Here is a 20,741-nt window from a genome sequence, read left to right as displayed (position 1 = left end):
CCTTTATCTAAAACCTTTTTGGCTGGCTTAAAGAAAGCATCCTGAAAATACAGCTGCCAAAATCCCCTCTCTGGGAGGTTTAGGACCATTCGTACCTAAATGAGATATTACATAAACAAAACCTTGCCAAAACAGTCTGTGCCTTCCACTTTTCCCTCATTAGTTTCCCACTGCATGCTTTTCCTTCAAGTCCTATGAAGAACTTTTCTCAGGAGGATAAGCAAAGGTAACTCAAGCTGATCAGAAGCCACGTTAAGTGCTCACATATATCTGAATAAACCTTGCCTTTTCTCTTGTTAATCTGTCTTTTGTCAGTTAATTTGCAGGCCCCCAATCACTGGACAGTTGATAGAGGAAAAGTTGTTTTTTTGTTTTTTCCTTCCCAACAGAAGGAAAGAATGAGTGACAAATTGGTACTCATATCATATAGCATCGTAAGGGATATATTTTCTCAGTGCAGTAAATGTGGGCGTTGAGCTTCAGATATGTGCAAAAATAGAAATGGGATGTTAAAGACAAACAAACCAATGTGCTGATGATTCCAAATTGATTTCAATGAATTCTAAACCATAATTCACTGTTAATGTTTGTGAAGCAAATCATCAGAAAAGGAAATGGTAAGGTATTTCATCATTCTGCAGATGTTTACGTCAAAATGTTCCTTTTATCTTGCTTGTCTCCACTTCACGCCTCAAGGGGTCAACTTTCTCTTTCTGCACACTAGAAAGTACACGGTGCACACGGGTCACAGGGCCCGGCACTATGATTGCTTCAGGTTCAGGTCAGCCATGTGCCCATTTTGATGAAACAGTGAGGTACACATGAATATATGAGAAAGAGAGATATAGAGGAAAAGGGATGGCAGGAGGGAGGGAAAGAGAGAGAGAGGCGGGAGACACACCATATTTTGTATTGAGGGCCAGAAGAACCTTGGTAGTTTGTGTCTAGCATTTTTTCCTCCAAGGAGATAAAAACAGAAAGAGATGAAAAGAGAATGAGTCAATAATGCCTTGGTTATGATATGCAGCTGGATTATGGTGTTCATTCTTTCACTTACGTAACACCGAACAACCTCCAGGACAGTGTCACAGCACCTACTCTGTCCCTTCCAATCCATAGCTCTCTCCCCCAGTTTGAGCTTTATCACACACCACCTTCGAGCCCTTCCAAGCCTTCTGATCGAACTGAACTACTTCTGCTTGGATGCCTCATACCATGTGAGACTACGTGATTAGAAAGGAAACAGAGCCACAGCCCTGTCCTGGGATGTCCATAGTCTGGCGTGGGCTACAAAATTACAATGCAGTGAGAAGAACTGAGGCAGAGGAGGGGGCCCGAAATGCTAGGAGAGCAGAGGAAAGTGAAACGTGGTGTTGAGAAATGACACTTGACTTGCATCTCAAAAAATGAGGATGCAGTCACCAGGTGGGACAAAGAAGAAAAGGCATGTGGAGTTGGGCATCTGTGGATCAAGCCCAGGGGCAGAAAAGCTTAGTCCTCTGCAAAATGGAAGAGTCTGACAATCCCAGCCCACAAGGTGGAAAGACAAGGCTATGTTCCAGCCAGAGGGCCAAGAACACTGTATCTGAGGAAAACTTCTACAGAGAGTAGCATCAAAGGTTTTTAATGAGGGGAGTCACAGGATAAAATCGTGTGAGAGATCTTTCTGATGATTACAGAGATGCATACTGATGGCAGGAGAGAGATGAGGCCACAGGAGAGATGATAAAAACCTGAGACGGGGAATGACAGAGCGGATTAGGTAACTGGGCTGGAGACGTGTTGTGGTGTGAGGAAGATGAGAGGCAGAACAGGGGTTTCTCCCAGGAGGCTGCTGGGTAGATGCCCAAGGTACTAGCGAAACTATGGAAGGCTGAGAACAAAATAGGGACCACAGCTGATATGTATTCGAACTCTTAGAGTTAACGGCAATCCAGTGTTCAATGATTTCAATATAACTTTACCAAACCACTAAATTATTTAAGATACGGGTTCCTTGCCTTTCCATGTCAGAGGAAAGTCCTTTGAAAGTGGGACTGATCTATATTTTAAATAACCTCACATAGTTTGTACTTAGCTTGAAAAACTACACGAATTTGAGCTAGGAAAACATATTTAAGGTGTTCTTGGTCCACTCGCACTTGAGGAATCCAATCATTTTAGCCTAGCCAAGACTATGAATTTTGTCCAAAGTTATAAAACTGGCCATTAGCAAAGTTAGAACGAGAGCCCACGGCTCCTGACCCCCACACAGCAATTTCAATGGAGTCAGGCTTCGTCAGTTGAAGAAGGCAGCAGACCATGACCTGAAGGAGGCTGAATTCCTCCCACAACTGTACTGCTTCAAAGAAACCTTATGAGTCAAATAAAAAAGAAAAGTAGATCTTAATACGAGCTTCAGATTAGAAGTCTGTCAAACATCCAGACGTCTAGGGATTAGCTTCAAATTTGTAGTTTATAGAACTACATTGATAGTTGAAGTTTGCCAATATTGACAACACCCTAAGTGAAGTCAACATTAAAGAACGTTTCACCTTTCCAACATTTTAATTTTGCTGTGGGCCTGGCTTCCCAAAGGCTTCAGAATAATTGACACATGCATTGAAACAACTTTAGTTCTATCCCCAGCTGAGGTGATGATAAGAAAGCAACTATTCTGCATATAAATCTTAATCGCCATGTAAAGATGGTCTCTAAGTTTACACTATCACGAATAGGAAGTACAGGAATTATGTTTGTGTATCATTTATGGGCTGATGGTTGAGTCTAGTTTGTGGTAATGAAATTAAAGAATTTTCTTTTTTTTTTTTAAGATTTTATTTATTGATTTGACAGAGAGAGATCACAAGTAGGCATAGCGGCAGGCAGAGAGAGTGGGAGTAGTAGGCTCTCTGCTGAACAGAGAGCCCGATGTGCGGCTCGATCCCAGGACTCTGAGATCCTGAACTGAGCTGAAGGCAGAGGCTTAACCCACTGAGCCACCCAGGCACCCCTAAAGAATTCATTTTCATCAAATATTTAGAACACCAATAAGATCATTTTAAATTAAGAATGCTGAAGATATATAAGAAACGTAATCATGTAGTTATCAAAAGTTAGGCGAAAATGTAAGTTCAGACTATTTAGTGACTCATCTCCCCAAGGTGCTCTGGCTACAAAGGGACACTCAGTGAGAGGGAGAGTGAAGACAGACGTCCCAGTGTTCACAGCCCGGAACATCACCGCAATCTCTGTTCATGACCATTGTGCCCACAGAACATTGCCACGCCACACTCCACCCAACACATGAATGCCAGCAAGATCACTTCTTGGCGTTTAATGGAAAACTACCCACAACTTATTTAAACATACTTATTTTAAATATGCTTGAATTCACTATATATGCTATACAGTACACTGGGAATACTGTAGAAGCCATTCTGTGTCCAAGATTTTAAATTATTCTGAGAGCATGCAAAGGACAGAGTGGAAGAGTGTTTTTCTAACAATAAAAGAATAGAATCCCTGTACTTCCTTGAGAGGGGTGAGTTAGGAGCACTTGGATGCATCAGCAATACTGTGTAAGCTGGTTTCTGTGAGGTCCGCCCAGCAACTATAAAACCCTCTGGCTCTTCCTATGGAGAATCCAGAACATTCCCTTCCTTATTTGGTTGGTGACTGTTCTCAGTGCCTGCAGACGGACTGCCTGACCAGAAAAAGTTCCACACAGCCACCCTATTTATTACTGTATCCAGATCAAAGGATCTTGGTTCTGTATCTTTGTGAAAGCTCTTTAAAAAGTGATCTACCTACCTTTTTTTTTTTTTTTTTTTTTTTTTTACATTATAGGAAACTGAGTCTTAGAAAAATCAGCTGGCAAAATTTATCACAAATTCTAAGGCTGTTAGGCCTGTGTTATCCTATGAATATGGTTAAAGTGGTTTCTGGAGTAGAGTCCAAACTGTGAATTTAATCAATTAAGAAGACCACGTTGTCTTATATGGTGACCACAACCTGGCTATGCTCTGTGTATTTTTGGTAAGATGGATTTAGTTTCTTAAAAAAGGGCAGAAAACACAGGATGGCTCTCACTGGTTTAAAAAAGCCAGCATTTTATGACATTGCAGCAGAACTTTATGGATTTTCCAGTCCACCCACTTCAACATTTTATATTTACTAATAAAAGTATTTCATTTTCATTGTCTTTGCTGCCTTTTACCTTGGTCATTGCTGTGTATCAAGTGACTAAATTTAAACCAAATAAACACAAAGATAATGAGGTCTAATCAAGGACCACTGATGTAGGAACCAAGAGATCTAATTCCTAATAAAATCACTTGAATAAGAAAATAAAAGTTGTAAAATACAAAACATATAGAAGTAAATATTATCTATTCCTCCTATAGGCAACAAGCTAATGCATGGGGAAAAAAATTATCCCCCCAAATTAGGTCCTATCATTTTTTTAGAACTTTAATGAAAGAGCCTTAGGCTTACCTAGGAACATCAAAGCTAGAGAACTGCTAGATAATTATAGAACTTAACTCTGGACAGAGTTAACACTTGGTTATTATATTTAAATTCTCCTTCAACTGCTACCCTACAACTTCAGTGTTTTTATAAAGATTCTAGTATGTGGGATGACATTATCAAAGTGACCTAATAAATAAGAATGCCAGACAGGCTGGTGCTCTAGCTTCCTCAGTTTCACTTTAACATTAGAAATGACATTTTCAGCATTGTTTGGATTCTGAATTTTTTCTCAAGTCCAGCACTGGGCAGGGCTTAGAGAAGAAGCTGGCCTACTGTCACTCCTGGAGGAGGGTCAAGCACGGGGGTCAGCCCTCTTGGGACACTACACACGGTCCTTACAGAGATGAAAGGCTCTTTATCACCGAGGAGTCATGACAAAAAAAGCAGGAATAGGTGTCTGCAGTGTCCTGTGTCCCTGAGGCAGAAGTCAGAGGACAGGGCTTGAGAGGAACAGCATTTCAGGTGACTGTTATTACTTTCTTTCTGTATTCCATTAATCTCCTCTTGGTCCAGGTCCTCTGTGTAACACACAGAGGAAGGCCATGGCCAGTCATGCCATTCAGAATTTTCACTGAATTTTGCTTGTCTGAATTGCACATATCTCAGAGGAGCATAAAAAAATGCGAGGGCACTGTGGCCTGTGTGTGGAGGGTAAATCAGCATCCTCAGAGATAAAGCACAGTTACTATCAGGTAAGCAAAACATAAAAACTCAGTATTCCTAAGTAAGAGTTCTCCAATGTTTGCTTTTTAGCTTTTTTTTTTTTAAAGATTTATTTATTTGAGAGAGAGAGAGCACGTGGACAAGCCTGCCTCTATGAGCAGGGGGAGGGGCAGAGAGAGAGGGAGACAAGCAGATTCCCTGCTGAGTGGGGAGCCAGACATGGGGCTCCATCCTAGACCCTGAGACCATGACCAGAGCCAAAATCAAGAGTTGGGCGCTCAACCTACTGAGCCTTCCAGGTGCACTTTTCAGCTCTTTTTTAAAACAAGGAATTCCATAAGCTGCTTTCAGCATTAAGGGAAAGCTCACAGGCTCTAGCTCCTCACCCCTCACCACCACTTACATGTCCTCCCCCAACGCGTCCCCCAGTAAGACTTTAAATGTTCTTTTTTTTTTTTTTAAGCCATAGAGAAGGCTTGCCTTGGTGGCTCAGTCAATTAAGTGTCTGCTTTTGGCTCACGTCATGATCCAAGCGTGCTGGGATTGAGCCCTGTGTCAGGCTCCCTGCTCAGCGGGAAACCTACTTCTCACTCTCTCTGTCCCCCTGCTTGTGGTCTGTCTTTCACACTCTCTCAAATACGTACATAAAATCTTTAAAAAAAAATAAGACTCCTTGCCGAGCAGGGAGCCCAAAGTGGGACTCTATCCCAGTACCCTGGGATCATGATCTGAGCTGAAGGCAGATGCTCAACCAACCAAGCCACCCAGGTGTTCAATAAATAAAATCTTAAAACAAACAAACAAACAAAAACCAAAAAAACACAGAGAAACTTTGTAAAATGAACATGCAACCAGAGTCATTACCTCCAAGGAGTCACCTTCACAATCACCTTCCTCTGTGCTTCTCCCCTTCTCCTCAGTGATGGTGTTCACCATTTCAAAAAACCTACAAGGACAGTTGGTATGTGGTCACTCAGAATACATCTGATATTAAATACAAGCAAGTATGTTCCAACATGACTTCAGAGCCAAAAATGGGAATGAAGAGACTTTCTAAAAAATCAGACAATAAACTATCAGTATCAACACAAAAAATAGGATTTTTCAAAAAGAAAAAGACAGGCTGGTAGAATTGTCCAACCTAATGCCTCACCTCAAGTAACAATAATGTAATATAGATTTAGAACAATGAAGCTAGACAAATTCATAGAGATGTGAAGATTATGGGACTTGGATGTCAGGCCAAGATTGCTAGTATTTGTGTGACTTGGGGCAAGCTCCTCCAGCACTCTGAGACTCACCCCTTCATCACAACAGGGTTTATAGCAGTATCTAACTTAAAGGTTGTTAGGAAGACTACTTGACCTAATACTTGTAAAGTGATTAACAGAGTGCATTTATTAAAATAAGCTATTATTGTTTTGCTGATGGTCATATTATTATTTAAAATGGGAATTAACAAAAATGCCCATAATCTGGAATAATGTCTCTAAATTCTGAGGTAATTATTTGATATAATGTGGGCCACTACAACATCTGATGTCAGTCATTAATATTTTGCCTTTACTATCATAAATATGGTGTTCTGTAAACACAATCTGCAAAACACCAATATGAATTAGGAACAGCTGGCTTGTATGTTTGTGAAAGAAGCCACCTCTTTTTTGGTGACATTTTCTTCAGGAACTCTTCTTGTGAAGTTTTTTATTTGTTCTTCTTCTTCCTTTTTTTTTTTTCTGTAGACCATTTAAGAGCCAAGAAAAATAGTCACAACAAGAAACAGATTTGCTCCCTGTAACACTAGCTATGTCTAGTCTACTCAGAGGGGTTCCTAACAGTTCACAAACTTAAAGCATGGGAGGCACTATGACTAGAAGCTGATGACCTCCCACGTAGGTCACACACTGCATTGCCAGCCCAAGGGAAGAGCAGGTTATGTGGGATAAGAAAAATCTACCTTCTATAACTCAGAACTTTTTTTCTATCTCTGTACCTCTTTTTTTTTCTGTACCTCTTTTTTTTCTGTACCTCTTTTTAATCCATTCATCCATCCATCTATCCATCCAGCCGTCCCCCCCATCCATCCATCCATCCATCCAACAAATACTCATCGAGTGTCTACTAGGATAAAAAAACTATTCAGCCTTTGGAACTGTGACAAGGAACAAAATAGACAAAGCCCATTTGGGAATTTGGAACCGATCTATGGAGTTTGCATGTGGTACCTACTTCCCTACTTTTCCTTTCTCTGTATACATTTCTTGGAGGTCACTGACAAGAAAAAGAAGTTCCCAAATCTAATCAGAGTAATAGTATGCCCTAGGGAAGGTTAAATATCCTGATGAATTAGAGAAAAAGGCAAATTCAACCAAGAGGAAGAAGAAAGTGAAAAACCTAAAAAAAAAAAATTGACTTTAAAGACAGACTTAAAGATCTGGGGTAAAGACTTCCATCAGCTATTCACACAAAGTTTTTATGAACATCTCTAAGCAGAATATAATACAGTGGGATGGGAACACTGTAATTTTTTGGAGCCTGGATTCTAGAGTTACATGTACTTGGTCCAAATCCCAGATGTTCATTTTTTACTATATATGATTTTAAGTTCATTGAACTGTTTAAGACTCTTTTCAATGAAGAGGTTAATATTAGCTACCTAACAGTTTTTATTTGAAGAATAAAGTAGATATTAGATCTGGGGTATGTACTCCATTAATCTTGGCTATCATTATCATAAAAACAAATCAGTAGCCTTGAGAATTTAAGTAGAAAAGCAGGCTATATGTGTGCTAAGAATTATTTCTTATTTTGAAATCTTTTTCTATGTATTTTATAATAATAAAGATAAAACTATAACCATATAGTTCTATAGCTGACTATAGAATTACGGATTTACAAATTTATTTTTTGGTACCAAGATAAATATAACTATATACTGTAACTAGTATATTAGCCATTTACCATGGGCTCAGATGGTGATTATTCGAATAAGAACAATACTCAGGAAAATTTTAAGTCTAAGCTGGCTTTTACCTGCACTTTGGTTTCTAAATTGTTACTCACTTGCCTAGGTCTCCATAGTCAGTCACTATGTCCTAAGGGAGCATGAGGTACTTAATTATCAGCACAAGAGAAATACACCCAGGGAGGTTAACACAAGCATACAGTGCAATGCATGGATTTTTGGACTGTCTTTTATGGGTATAGATCAGATCACTGGCTCTTAACTCGAGCTGTACCCCCACCAGGAAATCCAACATAATTCATCAAGGGTAGGGCCCAGGCACTTGTTAAAATGTACCAGCTGCTTCTAATCTGAACCAGAGTTAAGAGTCCCTGTTCAAAGAATTCAAGAATGAAAATTTTGGTAATCATCTATTGCAATAAGTGAGCACTTTAAAAATGAGACATTAGCAGTTGGTCATTAACTGGCAGGTCTTGGTTAATGTTTTATCTGTGGAAAAATAAATTATGACTAAGAAAAATCATGGTTTATTAAAGAGAGCTCTCCCCCCCTTCTGATTGTTAAACATACCCCATAATTATAAACTATTAGGCCAAATGAAATATTTATATAACCATACAGCCACAAATTCCTTATAGGAGCTACATGTTCACTCATTAATTAAAAGTAATGATCAGGTACGAACAGTATTTTTTATACCTAAACAATGATGAATACGTACTTTTTACAATGCAGTTCTGTACAGAAATAGATTTGGAAATCGTCAGAATTATGAAGCACGTAAAGAAAACAGCATCGCTCTTCAAATTTAGAAATACTGAAAGAAGCAAAAAGAATTATTCAGGGAAACAGCAACACTTCTATGAATGTGCAGAGCAAAATAAATACCTTTTATATCCAATTCCCATTATGATATCAATGTTGTTTATAACAAAAAGATATAATAAATAGCACTTGAAAAAGTGATGTTCCCCCATACCACAATACTAAAATTACTTAAGAGTCTGAGAATTGTGCTCCTACTCATATCTGTGGGTGGGGTCACTCCGGGGGGCTGTAAGTACACCTCCGCTATGTATCCCCCCAACCGAGCACAGGAAATTGTCCTGCCTGCTACAGCACCACACTGTAATATGGGAGAAAAGGCAGAAGTATGGAGTGGCTGACTGAGCTCCACGATTCTAGTTCTTTGGCATCTACAGAACAGCGAAATGTTTCCAAAGCCAGGAAGGCACTGCGGGGAGGCAATCAAAGCACCTCATGGATTGTAGAGATTTTAGAGGTGTGAGGAAATGTGAAACGGCACTTGGTTCTGACTCAGCATGCGATTTTATAGCAACTGAAATAATTCTGAGTCTACCATTCAGGCCATGCTGTTTTATGCCAAAGGTTAGCAAATATTTCCTGTAATGGGCCAGAGAGTAAATATTTCAAGTTTGGGTGTTGGAGCAGTCTTAGGCAATACACAAATGAATGAACATGGCTGAGTTCCAATAAAACTTTATTTACAAAAACAGGCAGTGGCCAGATTTGGCCTGTGGACCCTCTTTTGTCAATTCCTATTTTATGCCTTTGCATCTACTGTTCCTTCAACTTGGAATGCATATCATTTTTGACTTTTTAAAGAAATTCTATTCCTCATTCAAGGCCCAGCTTAGATCCTACCCTCTCCCTTCCTTACTTCTACCTTAAACAGAAAGACTTTCTCTTGTGCCTCTGTTCCTTAAACATAGATCTGTCATTTCTTCGCTCACTGTCAGCTCAATAATGACTGTACGGTCCTTCCTTGTTAAATGTTCCACTGATGGGTTGTGAGCTCTTTGAGAGTGCGAGTCTTAGTCATTGTTGTATTAGCAGAATAGGACTCAACATTTGACATACAGCTGGTGCTCAATATATGCCTGTTGACTGAGCTGAGTAAGCAAGTTCTGAGATGATGCAAGACAAACTGCTGACTCAGGTTTTTGATGTGTTTTTCTTTTGTGGTTATCTCTTTATAAAGGAGGAAGCCAAGAAAAGTTAGCTCCCTCTGAAGACACACTGCAGCTTAAGTTTCTCAACATATAAACCAGCAGGAAGCCATCTGGAAGGATTCTACGTATATGCTGCAAGTCACAACAGAAGTTTATGGAGTGTTGCCATATTTAATTAAAAAATTTCATTGGAAAATAGATATGATAAGGTGGAATTTCTATTACTATACTTTCCTAAACTGTTTAGAAATGCAGTAATAAATAACAATTGCCTTGCTAATGACTGGTTTTAAAAATTAAATATTAAGAGAGTAAAACTTTATTTGAGAAGGCATTGGTTGGAAAGATAGCAAATGAGTCAGTCCATTATCTTGCTTGTTTCTCTGCAGATCCTTCAAGAGGTAACAGGTGGTTTTACCAGGCAAACTCCAATTATCAGTGACTCAGACGGCTCTACCAGTTCATGCTCCAACAAAACCAATTATTATTATGCCAAAAGCAACAGGGTATTGTGTAACCAGCCTCCAGAAATCTGTTTTTTCTCATTTCTCTTTATTATGTGGAGATAAATAGTAGTAAACACAAGTAATTTGGTTTGAAATTTCCAAGAGTTGGTTTAGCCTGAGCTTCTATAAAGTAAGTATTTAAATGTTTAACCAGTGGCTCTTGGTTCTGGAAAAAATCTCATTTCTAAATCCCAGGAAATAGCATTTCCTGACCTACTGGCTTTATGATGGCAATGTCAGAACAGAACTAAACTGAAGCGAGCCACTATAATCTCAAGAACACGTCATTAGCAGCAAGCCGAGGAAAAATTTTTAAAAAATGAATTTCTCATAGTCTCACTAATAGGTTATGTTAACCCTAGGACACAATGTGATCGATGGCATGTGGATTTTTTGGTTACACCTAAGAAGAGATTAGTTCCTGGCATCTCAAACGACTAGAAACCCATCCTAGCACATAAACCCACAGCTCAACCAGCTAGAGAGGACCCGGATAGCTCACTTTTATCGACACCGTGATTCTGGTCCACAGTCCACATTTACCCCTCGTTCTCCACATCTGAAGCAGGTAACAGGCACAGAGTCAGTTCGACTAACAAAGCTTTGTTATAGATGTTTTCATAACAAAGACAGAAAAGGAGGCTGAGCATTTTCATCAACAGAAGGGTTCTTCAAGTTCTCTGCATTTTTAAATCCTGACCAGAAGTTCTATTGTCTTCTAAGCAAAAAAAAAAAAAAAGTACCAAGTAAACTTACCTCACTCCCCTGATAGAAGCAGCACTAAAATTCCACTCATGTATACCTTTCTAGAACACAGGGGAAGAAAGACAAGAACAACAAACATTGAGTCATCTGAATGAAAATAACATAATTTTGTTTTATTATTTTAAAATAATATACACAGAATAATTTTTCCGAGTGCATAATTCTTTAATAATCTGGATGGAAATTGTAATTCATTTCCAAGCCACAAGGGTGATGTTTACACTGCTTAATAATTTCTGTACTTCAATAAAACCGCTTCCAAGAGAATCTAGGGGAATTACTCTCATTAAATCCTAAAAAACTTGATCTTTAGCAAATTAACCTAATAACTGTCGTGTCTTAATTTTTTAAATAAAAACCCAGTGATCAAGGTAATTCAATTATTATAGCTGAGTAATATTTCTTTTCTGAGAAAGAAAAACATTAATTTGAATAAAGCCTCTGCAAGGCTTTACAGATGATTACTTCTGAATTATCTCTAGTTAAATTTTCAACTGAAATGGTAGTTCTATTTCTCCAGAAAATAATACACCAAGTATGTCTGTAGTACATGCATGCAGATAGTGTCTGTCATAGCTACAATGCATTATGACCTAATTTATGCAAAATTCAATATAGTAATAAAGTCTGAACATAAAAATTTGATTATCATATGATAAACATGGGTGATTGCAGGGCCAAGATGAAAAAAATGTGGAAATTTATTCTTTGAGTTTATTACTCAAGCTAAGTTTAAATTATTACATTCATGTCTTTAAATTAAATAAATTACGAATTGGATCACATTCCCTATAAAAATATGTCTGGTAACAGCACAGATTGACAACATAAATATTTTAGTAGAAATAAAATAGTCGATACACATGCCCAAGTTTAGCAAGTGCTCTACAATAGTCCATTCAGATGGCCAATTCAACTTTGTAAATGGGAAACAACCAGGAAAACAAGCTCTTACCCACCCACTTAAAATACTGCCAGGAGCTTGAGGTCTTGGCTGGACTTGTGAAATGGGTAAGGAAGCCTGTGGCTCTGAGGTGGACCAGAACTCTCCTTTTGGCTGAAGCAAATCAAAAAGCCACAATTTATATCCATAGCACCTAGTTCTTTGCTAGGGCCATGCAACTTAAAATAAAAATAGAACCTCCCAAGCCCAAAGGAGATGTACGAAAAAACTAGTTTCAATGCACACCAGTCAGGTCACGGGTATGTGACCTGAATTAACACAGAGCAAATGTTGTGCTCGAGCCCAGGAAAGGAAGGGACCATGGAAAGGTGCTCTTGGAATGTGGCTCTCTTTCACCAGAGTACAGAGGGAGTTAAATTAAAATAGCACCCTGCAGCTTCAGCTGGTAATATGGAAAGTTGGTTCTAAATCCTGGTGGCCTCAGGTGACCTTCTAAATAGATGGGACCCCCTGCAGCTGTTACCCGCATGCTACTTGTGTACAGTTCAGCCTTATCCTCAGAGCCTGCGACCAGGATCAGGAGGTGATGGCAGAAGGCACAGCTAGTAGGGTGCTTAGGCAAACATGCAACTGAACAGGGAAACTGGGAAACACCCACAGGACAGCGCTGGTAAAATCTATCTCATATCAGCCTGGTTCTGGGAACAGGCAAGGAGAGATTTCCCAGATAGATTGGGCTGGGTTTGTAGGAAAGGAGAACAGCATTTCCAGAATGTTAGGTTCCTGAAAGGTGGCAAGTACTGCCAGTGAATGTTCTATCTTACTGGTGGGAAGCCCAGGGCCTGCGATGGAGATCTGGAAAAAGGAGGCCCAGCTCCCCAGCGCCTTTGCTACTGGGACTCACCACATGGAGGCGCTGGTGAGCTACAAGGTCAACAGGTGCGGTTAAAAAGTTCCTGGGGCCTCTCTGGGAATCTGGGGAAAGGGATTGCCAGAGGCAGAGCTAGAATAATTAGCCTCAACAAGCCCCAGATGGACACTCAAGCTAACTGACTCAGCACAAGCACCATACTGTAGTAACTGGTTAGTGTCAGATCCTATGCCCTCGTCCCTAGAGTTGGGACTAGGAGTTAACATTGAGCTAAAATGGCGGGAGTTCTCCATTGGCAGATACTGTTAGAAAACAAACACACTCTTCCTTCTTTGCTAAGGAGAGCTGAATATCGTTGGCATTCAGGTGGCCACGTTTAGCAATGAGGTGTAATGATTGTTCTAAATCGGCGATGTAAGTCCATTCTGCTTGCTAGTGATTGGTTTAGGCATGAACACACGGCACAATTTATGATACAAAAGGAGGGCCGGACCTTTTTCCTTGGGAAGCTGTGTGTGAACTGATGTTTTGAGCTGCTATTTAAGACAAGGAGAGAAAAATCAAGAGCATATAGAGAAGCCACCCGAGAATTCTGATACTGCTCAATCACTGATGTACCGCCAGCATGATCCTCTGCCCCTGATAAGTTCCTGTTAAGTGAGATAACATTTCCTTATCTGTGAAGCCACTTTTAGGTGGGAGTTTTGTATCTAAAAGCATCCTTGATGGATGAGACGATCACGTCATCAAAATCTAGAATCTGAGGTAATCATATTCCCCTCATAAATTTCCTGGGTCTTCGCAGAGGGGCCAAGGCTGGAGCCGGTGGGAGGGTCAGCACCTCATATTCTACTGGGACCCTGCTGCCTGCTACCTTTCCCTGAGAGACCACCAGACAGGACAGGAGTACTCAGACTCCACAAAAGGAAGGGATTCTAAATAACAACCATTTAAAATATCTTAGAAATGTTTCTCTTCCTTGGTCTAAGTTTTTCTTTCCTGTGCACATGCAGACATTTTTTCAAGTACTAACTTGACTTCAAACAACTACCAACCATTGAACAAAGGGAGAACCGTTTAAGGATTAGGATTTCAATTTATTTTGTCCTTGACTTAGAGTAACTCCCTAATAAGAGTCCTGAGACTCTTAGGAATTGGTATAATGATATTAACGTTTTGACCGCTGCAATATAAAGTATATACTAACTGTTCATTCCACATTTTAGAATGAAAATCCTGAGAGAAGGAGTAAAGAAATAAGTGATAAATGAAAAGCAACACGCTCTGCTCTATTCTTAGAAAAAAAATTTAAAACTTTTTATGACAAGGGGTGCCTGGGTGGCTCGGTTGATTGGGCCTCTGACTCTTGATTTTGGCCCAGGTCATGGTCTGTTGGGGGAGGGTCAGGATTGTGAGCTCTGTGGGGAGATTGCTTGGGATTCTCTCTCTCCCTCTACCCCTCCACCCAACTTCCATTCCGCAGCTTGCACTTGCACGCGCTCTCTCTCTCGCTCTCAAAAATAAAATCTTAAAAAAACAAACAAACCCATCCTATGATGAAAAGAATCCATTTTTAGTTTAACATCAGATCTATACCCCTGCTATTTATCTGTTATTAGTTATAGTTATTCCAGTTGCTTTAAACTAACATAATATTAGCAGAGTTATCTTATTTTTATTACTTGTCCTCATTCCAATGGTATCGCTTCTATTTCAAACAGCACAGACAAAGACAGTGGTAATGAACATGCTATGGATAGAACCAGGGTTTGCGAAGAAACTGACATAACATTGAAAATGGAAACTGATTTAAGAAAGCTTAAATTTTTGAACAAGGAGAATTTTTAGCACAGTGGGGACAATGCAAATGTAATTCTTCTTGATCAAAAGATGGTAAAAGTGGAAACTGGACAACTCATGGCCCAATTCCATTACCCTTCTTAATGAACTCTTTTACATCTTCATTTATTTATTTCTCAGTATAATATAAAAATTGTCCCTACAGTTGTCACAAAACATGAGAGTCAATACAAGGCTAACTTTATTCAACAAAGAACTTCCAGATAACTAGCTGGAAATAGTATTCATTTTCCAAAAATCTCTGGCTTACTTTCTGTTCTTTTTCTGTCTTCTGGCTGTCCACTTATTCTCCTGGCCCTGCTAATTGCTAATTCCTTTAGTTCCATTCTGTTTCCAAATGTCCTTGGATAACCTTGCTCTTTCCAATCAAGCCTTTGAAAATCGCCTCTCCCAGATAATGTTCTTGTTCCCTAACCTCTTAGATTTTGTACTTTCTACGGATGATTACTTCTGCTTGTGAGAACATACAGGTATATACTTTAAAATAATGTAAATAAAACACTGTGTACTTTAAACAATGTGAACAACATGTATGTATTTACATTAGTTATTCTTGGTTTTGTCTCTAGACAATTCCACCTGGAGTTTTGCCATCATCCTGGCCATAGATGGGAGGCTCCAAGGACCCCCTTCTTGTGTTTGACTAATTTGCTACAGTGGCTCATAGAACTCAGGAAAACATTTTAGTTATTAGATTACTTGTTTATTATAAAAGGATATGACCCAAGAAATAGCCAGATGGACAAGATACATAGGGCAAGATGGATAAGAAAGGCTAAGAACTTCCCTGAACTCTCTAGGGCTGCCATCGTCTCCAAAGCTCCACTTGTTCACCCACCTGGAAGCTCTTTGAACCCGTCCTTTTTGGGTTTTGGCCGGGTGGGGGGCCTTCATGACGTAAGTATGATTGATTAACTCCATCAACCATGGGAGATCCATTCAATTTATCCCCTCCCCTCTCCCTAGACTTAAGGGGTAGGACCCATAGTTGGTTCTCTTGGCAGGCATGCCTCATCCTTAGGTGGGTCCAAAAGTCATCTTATTAACATAATAGAAAAACACTTTTATGGCTTTGAGCGCTTTGGAAATTCTAAGGGCTTTAGGAAATCTGTGCCAGAAGCAGATGAAGACCAAATCCTTATTTCTTACTATAAATTACAATACCACAGTGTCCTAATATAATACTAATGACCTCCCAAATGATTGCTAAAGAGCCAAGCCAGGTTAAGTTCTGGGGTTTCAATGTTAGGGCTCAGTTCATATGTGGATTTTTGTTGTTACAATACAGTAAGCATATATTACATGTTAGGATATCTGTGCAATATACCCTACTAATGATATTTCATTTACTTTTAACAACAACCTTTTGAGGTGGATATTATTATCATCCCATTCTTCAGTAGAGAACACTGGGATGTGGAAAAGTCATGCTGACAAGGCCAGAGATGGAATCTGAACACAAGACTGTTGACTCAAAGACATTTTTAAAGCTGACATGGATATTTTTAAAAATTGCAACCTCATGCTTCCACATGTACTCCTCAACTCCCCCTTTCTGCCATATTTTCCCCTTTAATATACTTCTATATTGTATTTACTTATTGCCTGAGTAGACAGCAGGAATTTTGCTTATTTTGCAGACATCTGTTTCCCTCGTGCCTAACACAGTGCCTGGGAGCTCCTATCACAGAGTAAGTGCTCCAGAAATATTTGTTGAGTTGTTAAGGATGACTGTTAAGGAAAATTTAAGGGTATTTTGGAAAACAATTACCAAAAACCCCACAAAACTACTTTGCCACAAGACTTCTCTCATTTCTGTGGTTGATCCAATGGATTGGAATCAGTTCTTGCAATTTTTCTAACTTAAAAAAATAGTAAGATTTACACATGCATCAAAACTGATAAAATCCAGAAGTGGAAGGAGTTACTAAAATGACTGCTGTAGGGAGAAATGAGAGCATTTCAGACCCGTCTGCAAACCAGGGTAGCACAGCCCCCCTGAGGCCGTGCCAGCTCACGGAGCCAGGGGCTAATCTGAAATCGAACAGCTGCTTAGATAACCAAACAGTGTCATGAAATGATAACTATAATCATACTTGGATAAGACTAGAGTGGTCTTATTCTGACAGGCTTCCTAGAATTAAGATATGCATCTTTTAAGTCTCAGGTCTCCCACACATAATTTATAGCATGAATTTATAAAACAGAGAAACCATCTCATTTTAAGCATACTTTGGATGGTTATTAAAAGTCCAAATAAGTTCAGTTATGTTTTACTAAATGAGTGAAATCTGTAACCCAACTTTAACAAATTTATACTATAAGATGTATCTATGCCGAGATAAACACACAGTGAAGCTATTTCTTCTTGAGTAATGCAGATATTTGCTGGAATACATAAGTGCTGGAAGGGAGTAAAGTCCTTCACTATTAATGCTCTTGTCTTAATAATTACATAACTTACCTTGTCATCAGGAAGCACATGCCAAATAGATATTGTCTTTTCCTCAACTTCATTGTTGATAGACAAATATGAAGGTTGATAGATTTTGGTTGGTTCCAATATTAGTACCTTGAAAACATAAGGCAAAGAAACACACCTTAGTGACTGCAGATTTAAGCCATTTAGAGCTGTTAGAGCAATACTGAACTGATGTGGGAGATTACCGGATGAGGCTCTGGGTCCACAACTGCAGGAAAACCATTTTAACTCCTAACTGTTGCCTTCCCTATGAGGCCTTTGAGCACTTTTGGTATTACACAATTAGCCTGAGTTCCAGTAATATGTCACTTTTTCTGCTAAAGAAATTAGAAATAAATTTTTGAAGTCCATATATTGGTTTGACTATCCCCAGGGAATCTACTCTAAAGATATTTTTAAGGTCTTTTATTTTATCTTGCTGTAAGTGCAAAATCTATTTCTATAAATCTAAATGTGTCCAAAAAGGGAAGAAATGTGGTAAAGCAAATAATTCTGTACATAGAAAAGATTCCACATATAGAGCATCACGTACTATTTTCAGTTTTCTCCTGCCACACCTTATCGACAAGATGCGGCAGGATGTTCTCCTCCTTATGTGAATGGATTGAAAAATGATTTTGGTTATTACTGAAAGACTTTTATATATAAGCTAAAGGAATGGACGCAGCTCTATGAAACAATAAAAATGTTTTTGTGTTGCTTTCAAGATAAAACTGGGCTCTTCAATAATGGTATATTTAGTCTTATGATAGAAAAAGAGGGAAGTAAAACTTACTCCTCCTGTTTTGGAGATGTATGAGGTGTACATAACAACTGAGCTGACAATCTCTCTCAAAGGATGTAGTGCAGTATTACTAATATCTGATACTAGGTGCAAATAACATTAAGATACCACACATGCACTGATTTTAAAGGTGAGGCAACTATTGTCTTTTTACACAGATGCTTAAAAGCGCCCACCTAGCTCAAATTTCCTCCGCAGTCTTAAGTAGGAACATTTAAAAAAGGAAAGAAAAGTCAATACTAAATTATCAGAGAACCTAGACTAGTTCTTTCTACCCTACTGCTTAAAATGCAAGAAAATTGGCTTTTAGAAAGAATCTTACATGAAGCAAGGTGACCAAATAAAAGTGGAGGAACACTCTTCAGAAGACTTCATCAGCAAGGGATTATGAACTCAAAATACAGAGTAAGCTAACACACAATCTGAGTGAGAAGGTATGTGGATTGGCCACCTGACTTTTGGCCGTCCCCTGCAAACACAGTGTACTGATTTTATGCTGTATTTACCACAAGAGTAAAATTTATTTAAATTAGGGTACAGAGAACTACAGAAAGGGGATTAAGAAAACAAAATTTTCTTCACTTTTGATTATTAAAAAACAAACAAACATAAGAGTTTAATTCTCAGTCAGGCTCCAGTTATGAAAATAAGATAGAAGAGACCATAAATAAAGCACAAAAAGAGCCCATTGGGGAACACATTCTGATTTAGGAACATACCAGGAGAATCAAGGCCCAAATTCCAATCAACAGACAGTGACGTGGTGCTGATTAATAATGGAAACAAATTTGCAAAAAATCTTGGCAGAATTGGTGCTCTCAAATCTGAGTATCCCAGGGTTGGTGAAACAAGATGAATAATAGGGAATAAAAGGCAGGTCTTCCAAAATAGCATCCAAGTCACTGTACCCACAAATGAGAATATACCTTGTTCCCTAATCATGTGGGCACAGAATTTAACACTAGAAAAGCACAGGACCAGGTTATCTCCTCTTCTAAAGTTTATGTCTTTATCATTGTTTCCATATTTCTAACAGATAAAATCTGACCTATGTTTTCCTATGTCAAGATAGAAAATCAAAATTGGTTGTAATTATCATTAACCATTGTTCAACCCTTTGAGCTGCCCTTGAAATCACAAAAATGGGAGGAATTCATCGCATACATTACAGAGGTCACAGAAAGACGGAGAGAAGGGGGTGGAAGAAGAGGTAATTTGACAAAAACAGTTAGATAAAACTCACTTGAAAGTATGAACATTCTTGCTTTTAGTTCCTAAACTTTTCTACTGGTAACATTAAAATCCATGGCTAAAAATTAAAAAAAAAATGAACATCTAATACCTTGTATCTGAAGTAGGAAGGAGGGCAATAAGACCTATAAACTATACAGGGTAGAAATTAAATAGTTACATGTCTCAGCTTCTACAAGAGTCCGCAGAAGCATCACACTCCACTTCCTCTCACCTCACCTGGGGTGAGTGGTTGATGGTCCCCTAACTTTTCAACGTAGGAAGGAAAGAAAATACACAGAGAAGAGAGGTGAGAAAAAAGAATCAATGGAACTAAGCCCAAATAATAATAATAAGTGAGGGGACATTTAAATCATTTTGCAAAGAAACTTTGGTCTGTCTTCTTTTACCCAGTGTCACTGTTATTTCTTTGAGGAATGAGAATGGATATGGTAGTGAAATAAATAGAAGCAATCAAATAAAATATTTTCTAATATAAGTAATCTTGGTTTTAACCAGATCCACTTTAAAAGAAGGAAAATGTTATCATCCCCAATCTAGACCTACTGTGGCCTTTGTAAGTATGAGCTAAGGATGCTACTCTGAGGATGCAATGGGTTAGTGACTGACATGGCACCACAGGTACTAGACACCTGCCTTTCTCTATGCAGTAGAACACGGGGAGCAAATTGCTCCGAAAATGCAGGAAGCGGGCCCAGTGAGAAAGGCAGGTGAGTGAAGCAAGAAGGATGACTGTAATCAATGTCAAAATGGCAGCATACAGATAGTTGACTTAGTAGGTTGTTGCTTCTGAAAAAGGCAGTCCAACTGCCAGTCCCTTTAATTTTCCAATAGATGAAAATCTAGATTTTTATGTGAACTCTCCTTATTTTTCATCTAACTTTTTAAATAAACTTTATTTTCAGTTGAAATACTCTGTCTTTTCATGTATTTTGTCTATCTTTTCCTCTGTCTTCTTTAACATGGTAATTACAGTTATTTGAAGTTCTTATCAGGTAACTTCAATATGTGACTCACTTCTGGGCCCGCCTCTATGGGCTCTTTAAGCTCTTTGTTATCGGTTACTTTTTTTTTCTGCTCCTTAGAATGTCCAGTAATCTTTGATTGTGTCTGACCCAATGCAGAAGCTCTGAACCGCATCTTTCCAGAGGTTTCCCTACCCCTGCCCCCTAGCTAGCAGTCAAATTTTTAGTGCATCAACTTCA

The 20,741-nt window shown here is 38.9% G+C and overlaps 1 protein-coding gene across 4 annotated transcripts in view; it reads right to left on the bottom strand.

Moving 5' to 3' along the window:
* The window catches only part of MAP3K5 (mitogen-activated protein kinase kinase kinase 5), a 236,180-nt gene that overhangs the window by 63,598 nt on the left and 151,841 nt on the right, over positions 1-20,741 (bottom strand). For all 4 annotated transcript variants that reach the window (XM_044248045.1, XM_044248019.1, XM_044248027.1 and 1 more), the window contains 4 exons: positions 17,484-17,591; positions 11,376-11,425; positions 8,862-8,957; positions 6,040-6,121 (listed from right to left, as the gene is read on the bottom strand). In XM_044248045.1, coding sequence (XP_044103980.1) covers positions 6,040-6,121; positions 8,862-8,957; positions 11,376-11,425; positions 17,484-17,591 — 336 coding nt within the window. The remainder of the gene's footprint in view (positions 1-6,039; positions 6,122-8,861; positions 8,958-11,375; positions 11,426-17,483; positions 17,592-20,741) is intronic.

This window comes from Neovison vison, chromosome 1 (assembly GCF_020171115.1).
Source record: "Neovison vison isolate M4711 chromosome 1, ASM_NN_V1, whole genome shotgun sequence".
Lineage (NCBI taxonomy): Eukaryota > Metazoa > Chordata > Mammalia > Carnivora > Mustelidae > Neogale > Neogale vison.
This window is presented reverse-complemented; position numbering and strand designations above follow the sequence as displayed.